The 6,376-nt window shown below is 52.7% G+C and overlaps 2 protein-coding genes across 2 annotated transcripts; one reads left to right on the forward strand and one right to left on the reverse strand.

Annotated features, from left to right (window-relative positions):
- Positions 1-1,808: 1,808 nt before the first annotated feature.
- H310_09559 (hypothetical protein) lies at positions 1,809-2,204 on the forward strand (the record flags this gene model as incomplete). Its single annotated transcript, XM_008875659.1, has 2 exons — positions 1,809-1,850; positions 1,941-2,204. 2 exons carry the CDS (start codon positions 1,809-1,811, stop codon positions 2,202-2,204), a joined length of 306 nt encoding a protein of 101 aa, XP_008873881.1.
- Positions 2,205-2,628: 424 nt separating this feature from the next.
- Positions 2,629-3,530, reverse strand: H310_09560 (hypothetical protein; the record flags this gene model as incomplete). Its single annotated transcript, XM_008875660.1, has 2 exons — positions 2,629-2,955; positions 3,279-3,530. 2 exons carry the CDS (start codon positions 3,528-3,530, stop codon positions 2,629-2,631), a joined length of 579 nt encoding a protein of 192 aa, XP_008873882.1.
- Between the last annotated feature and the right edge of the window lie 2,846 nt (positions 3,531-6,376).

Here is a 6,376-nt window from a genome sequence, read left to right on the forward strand (position 1 = left end):
TTCACCCTCGACGTAACGACACAACCTCTCGAAGCTCGCATCAGCGAGCTGACCGAGGAAGGCCGAGCTCTCTAAGAATCGCTCTACCAGTGCAAGGGCCAAGCCAATATAATGCGTGAAAACGATGTCACCCTGTAAGGTGAGGTCGAACAACTTCGCGACCGTAGTGCGACACTGGAATCCTCTGTATCCCAGCTGCGCCAGTCACCTCAGGACGCACAGGCGCAGACTCTTCGCGTGTAGCAGAGGGTGCGACTGCAATCAGCCAGCCCCAACTATTCCCCCCTATGGGTGTCACACCAGTGAAGCTTGATGTCACTAAGGTCGACTCCGACGCCAGCAAGCGTATCCGGTGGATCCTGCAAGTTGAGACCGCGGCCGATGTGCTGTGCATCGCCCGCAAGTCTACATGTGTGGCGTTTTCCCTTTCCCATCTCAAGCGTCAGGAGGAAGATTGGGGTACTGCATCCGCCTGACCAACTGCACGTCATTTGCAACATTTGACGAGCTTGTCGCGGCGATGAAACTACTCATCCTTCCTCAACACAGCGATTTCCAATATTGCTCTAAGTTACCAGCATGCAAGCAAAGCACACGCTCCTTGCAAGACTACATTCACGACTTTCGCGTTTTGGCCGTTAAAGGCAACGACGACTCCACGCTACAGGAAGCGCTCCGCGTTAAAGTCATTATGGCCGGGGTCTCCCACGGTCCGGCTCGTACATAGATCTTCCGTGTCTACCCAGCTTCATTCGAAGAGGCTGTTCGCATCGCCTAACTGAGTCGTACGCCTCAGCCCAAGCGCACAATCGTGCCGATATCTCGGATATGAATATTTCGGCAATACTCAACGGCAAGTACAGTAAGAGTCACATTTGGCGTAAGCGCCGCGCTCCTCGACCCACACTCACTTCCTCTGCACAAGACGCGTTTTCCGACCCAACGGATCGCCGCCCAAGCAATCGAAAACACTCGTGCCGTGGGCGTCCCCCAAGAAGATCCCATAGGTCACCTGGTCGATCGACCACCAGGCGGTGGGAAACGACAAACCCCAGTAAGCGCGAGGGCACCCTAATGGGGAACGAATATGTCCTCCCGAGGGGTGTGGTGTCGTATCACATTGGAATGACCTAGCCTCAAACACAGACATTCATCTGTGCCTCGTCGGGCTTCGCCCCAACAACCTGGATATTTTCTCTCTTGCCGTGCCGGGTTTTCACACCCGACTCACTGTGTTGATCGATTGTGGAGCATCGGCAAACTACGCTAACCGCTCCACGCTTGGTCGTTTTGGTTCTCTCCCCGTGTCAGACTCCCCTGACATGGATCGCATAAAGATGGCCGACGGCCGCATCTCCGCCGAGCAGCGTTTAGAAGTTACGTTGCCTGTAACCTTTGACGATTTCGACTCGCTCGAAATTTTTTGTTTTTTTGAGATCGATTTGGATGAGCGTTGGGACTTCATCCTTGGAAGGCTTGGCTCGAATCCAATCAACCAGGGATCGATTGGATTAATAGAGAGATTTCGCAAACGATCCGTTCCCGGTGCCAGAGCCATAACTTTTGGCACTTGATAATTGTACGGCAAACCTCTAAATTTAAATTTGGGTTGCCACAGAAACGGCCAAATGTACGGAGAGTCGTGCCATAGCCAGATACAGCCGCTCCCAAATGGCCAACACAGACAAGCGTCGTAACTGGTCGCAAGAAGACGACTATACCCTTCTCGAGCAGGTGGCAGCCGATACTCCTTTCGCTGCTGAGAATGGGCAGATCAAGAGAGCCTGGCAAGGCCTGCGGATGCCCTTATGGCGTGCGAGAACTTCGGTCGTGTTGTCGATGGGAAGAAGGTACAGAATCGGTTCCTCGCCCTCGTTGACGAGCATCGAAAGTTCGACGCAGCATCAACGCGACTTTCGGGCTCTGACCAGCAAGAGTAGGAGAAGCATATGCTTTTGGACGACATCGTCACCTTATACGATGATGTGAAGATCGAGCTGCAAAAGATAGAGGAACAAAAGCGGTCCCAAGGTCAAGACAAAAAGGACAAAGTCGAACAAGGTGGGCAAATGGTCCGCGAAATGGCCATGAAGACAATGAAGCGACGACGCGACGTTGAAGGCGACGATCCAAAGCGTCCAGCGCACGAGAACCGTCGCAACAGTCTGGCTGCTGCGAACTTGGTCGAGAGCGAACTTGAATAGGTCGCCCGAGATTGAGAGCTCGCTTTCCAGCGCGAAAAATTCGAGTCGGAGATTCTGCAACGTGAGCTCGACCGTGAAGATCGGAAGGCAGAGCGTGAGCGCCAATTGGCATTGGCTAGCATTGAGAGCGCGAAAATGACAAGCATCATTAAGGCTTTGTTGGAGAGTAAAAAGTAGTCATAAAGTTGGACATTTCATGTTGTTAGATTTCTACAATGTGAGTGAATTCCGGCATCAAGTACTCCTTCAGTGTCGGTGGGTTCATGCCAAAGTAGGATGAAATTTGGTTTCCGCCGTGGTAGCAGCAATTACAATTGGTCATGAACATTGCCACGAGAACCACCGCCCCAACGTTGGATACCATTATCTTCTGCTGCATTTTGTAGGTTGTAAATCCCCACAAAGTTTTCATTCGACCGAAGTATCATTCGACTCCTTGGCGGACTCGGCTCATGGCTGTGTTGAAACTCTGTTTTTGCGCGTCCAAGTTGTTCCCCTTGTAGCCAGACACAATCCATTTTGAAATGGGATAGGCAGGGTCCCCATAAATGTAGTAGCCATCAAATATGTCCGAATTGGCCTCAAAGTACTCTTGCAGCTGACTGACGCGAAGCAACGTCACATCATGTCGACTACCCTCCAAGGGTCTGAAGAAGTGAATACACAAACCATCTGGGGTCGTCAACCCTTGGAAGTTGAGGCAGTGCATGCGTTTGTGGCCTGAGTACGTCCGCTTTTGTAAGTTCATGCACTAATACGGCAAGTTTCAACCTTGGTTTCGTCGGGAAATGCCCAGACATTTGAAAGTGGTGATCCCTTTGCGTGGATTGCGCTGGCATACTGAGCGATTCGTGCTCGAACAATGCGCTTGTTGCAGTAGATGTGATCCCTCCAGGAGGTGTAGACTAAAGCGATCATGTGCTTGAATATGCGGTATATTTGCTCACGAGACCGACCAAAGGTTGAAAGCATGTCGTAAAATGTAATGGGGTAGCGAAGACGTTTGAGCAGGATAGCCATAGCCTCAACACCAGTAACTCGGTCCCGTGCTGGTGTAATAACAACGTTCGGCACCTCGAGCAAAGACGTGAGCTGAAGAACCCCGGAGACGTCGAAACGAAACGAGAGCACTGCGTCAGCATCACGCATGTTGATGTCAAAGCTGACAGCTGGGATCAAGGGTCGTTCCACAAGTATGCCAAGGGCATACTCCAGAAGCATTGTTGTTGAAGTTGGACTGAGCTTCTTCCGCTTCGTCAACTTGTACACCCGGGGAGCAATAATCGATTCGTCATTAGCACTGACGAGTACTGACTCAGTACTCATGGCAGGAACAAATCAAAAATGTGAAGTTGTGATTGATTCGAGTTACGATCTAAATCCGTATGCTGCAATGGCAGCCATTTTGCGAAATGACCAAAACGGCCTGGCCATTGCCGTTGCCAGTTCGGATTCTAGTTCTATGGCACTGGCAATGGCTGGTTTGCGAAATGTTTCTAATGAAAACCATTCAAAAGGTCGTTTGGCTGAAGACTGATCAGCCATGGATCGACGACGCGCCGCTGATAAGGCCTCACAACCTTGGGCGTTATCCGTGGCCACTGCCCTCACGGCGATGAGTAATGAACTCGTTGCTGATGCCGCATCAGTGTGCTTGTTGGCCCCAGCACACTTCCCTTTCGAAATCCACGTCGGCAACCACATCCCAATAGGTTGTACCCTCGTCTGCTAGCTCTCCAGCAGACGCGGCCGTCGTAACTACCCCTCCCTTCGACCCACCTCGTTCCCACACCAACTTCGCCCCTCCAATGACCCTTCAATCGCGTTGGGCTTAAATTCACCAGTCGCGTCGCCTTGTTGCAGCGCCACCTATCTCAAGTCTGCAAATTGTCAACGCAGATGCGTTGATTCAGCAAGTTTGCAACCTCGACGAGTTGCCTCGATCCTCGTCCGGCATCCTGACTTTGCCTAAGGTGAGCTATCGCTCCTTCTTGAAATCCCTCCAGTTGCATGGCATTTCTTGCATAGCGATGATCACGTGCGATGAAGACCTCGACCTTTTGTCATCGTCCACTGCAGACGAATCTGTCCTACCCAACCCAGCGGAGTCCCAACCTGAATTAAGGATGTATTCCCCGACGACGTCCTCTCTCGCCTAACCGTCAACAAGGGTATACGACATGAAATTGACCTCGTGACAAGTAACAAATATTGCGTTACTCGCTAATGCCCGCTTCCACGCGATCAAGGCGTAGCGATCGACGCGTTCTTTGCGGCTCGTAAAGCAGCCGGCCACGAACGCGAATCCACGTCCCCACACAGTAGCACGACGTTCTGTGTGAAAAAACGTAACGGAAAATGGCGAATCGTTCACGCCTTCAGCAAGCTCTACCCACCACCATTCCGGCGCAAACTTCAATCCCCCGCAAGAGCATCGACGGCATGGGTCGATCCACCATTTTCTCTACCATCGACTTGCGCGATGGGTTTATCAAGTCCTCATGCGCCATTGTGTCGTGCCGAAGGCCGCCGGGTCGACACCAAGTGGAATGCTATGGGAATGGCTCGTGATGCCCGAAGGCCTATCCAATGCCCCGGCGACCTTCAATCGCATGGTGACACTGATGGTCGCTGACGCCCTGTATCCTGTCAAACTCGCTAGCCCCACGTCGCCGAGCGCTCGTACCCGGTTCACGATCTTGAGCTCCTCTCGATCAAGTACGCCCTCACTAAGTTCCGTGTCTATCTCATTGGCACGGACCCCTTCATCGTACATACTGAACACGCGTCGCTGCGGACTGCGTAAACACACCCACATGCCACCTCAAATGGCTCTCTGGCTTTCATTCTTCACCGAATACAACTTCTCGGTTCAATACACACGGGTCTAGGACAATGTCTTGGCTGACGCGCTTTCTCGGCGTCCGGATTAGTCCTCGTCCTTAGAAGTTACCTCGATCTGCTTTCTCCACTCCGAACTGCATGATCGTATACGAGCTGCTTATTCCCTGGACATGCCTTGCTCGACCGTGTTTAGTTCTCTCACTGCCCCCGAGCCTCTCAAGCCTCCTTGATCACCGTCCTTACTCCATCCTTACTCTGTTCGTGATGGCTTGCTGTACTTTCATCCCACCCAGGTCACACCTCCACGCATTGTTGTCCCGGGCATTATGCGATTCGTGTCTCTCTTCTGCGCGCGTACCTTGATTCACCCAGTGGCGCCATTTCGGTCACGACAATATGTACCCTGCGTTGGTCCGTTCGTACTGGTGGCCTCGCCAATACAATGCGGTTGCCGCCATGTCGCTCGTTGCGACGCTTGTCAACGCACCAAGATTGTGACTTCTTCGCAGGTGCCACTACACCGTTTGCCGATTCTCGATGAGCTCTAGTCATCGGTCAGCATGGACATTAAGATTCGTCTCCCGCGTGACGCTCGTATTCACACAGGTATCATGGTTTGTGTTGACAGGGTGACCAAGTACAGAATGGCCGTCCCTGTCAAGGAGTCCATCAGCGACATTGACGCCGCTCGCCTTTTCTTTGATCATGTCTTTTGTCTCTTTGGACCCCCACGGACCATCGTGTCGGACCGCGATCCCCGTTTCACCTCCCACTTTTGCTCGGCTCTGTTCGAGCTCTATGGCACCGGCCTCTTCAAGTCTACGACCGACCATCCCAACTCGGATGATGAGACTGAGCGTGCCAACCGCGCTCTTGAGGATATCTTGCGCGTATTCCGTGGGACAACCATCTGCCTCGTGGGCCACGCTCCTACCCCAAGCTGTCTTTGCGTACAACGCGTCCGTCCAATCACCCACGGGCTTATCACCTCACTATGCTGTCCCTCGCATCCCTCACTCCTCGGCAATCCCGTTTCAGGGGAGAGACGCTTTCTGCATATCCGGTGATCGAAACCATCGCTGAAACCCGACCTTCCAGCGCGCTCCGTCCAGGACTTGACGCACTTCCTTGCATATCGTCCATCTGTACTGCAATAGATCAAGGACAACCTCACGCTCGCTCAGCAGCGACAGGCGACTCAGTCCTACCGCCGTGGTCATTTCTATTTGACGACCATTTCTGTCAGCGACCTTGTCCTCTTCCAAAAATCGGCTCTCCCCGATCACGCCTTTTGTGTCCGTACCTCTGGGATCAGCGCGAAGACCAAT

This window comes from Aphanomyces invadans (genome assembly GCF_000520115.1).
Source record: "Aphanomyces invadans strain NJM9701 unplaced genomic scaffold supercont1.21, whole genome shotgun sequence".
NCBI classification, from domain to species: Eukaryota; Oomycota; class Saprolegniomycetes; order Saprolegniales; family Verrucalvaceae; genus Aphanomyces; species Aphanomyces invadans.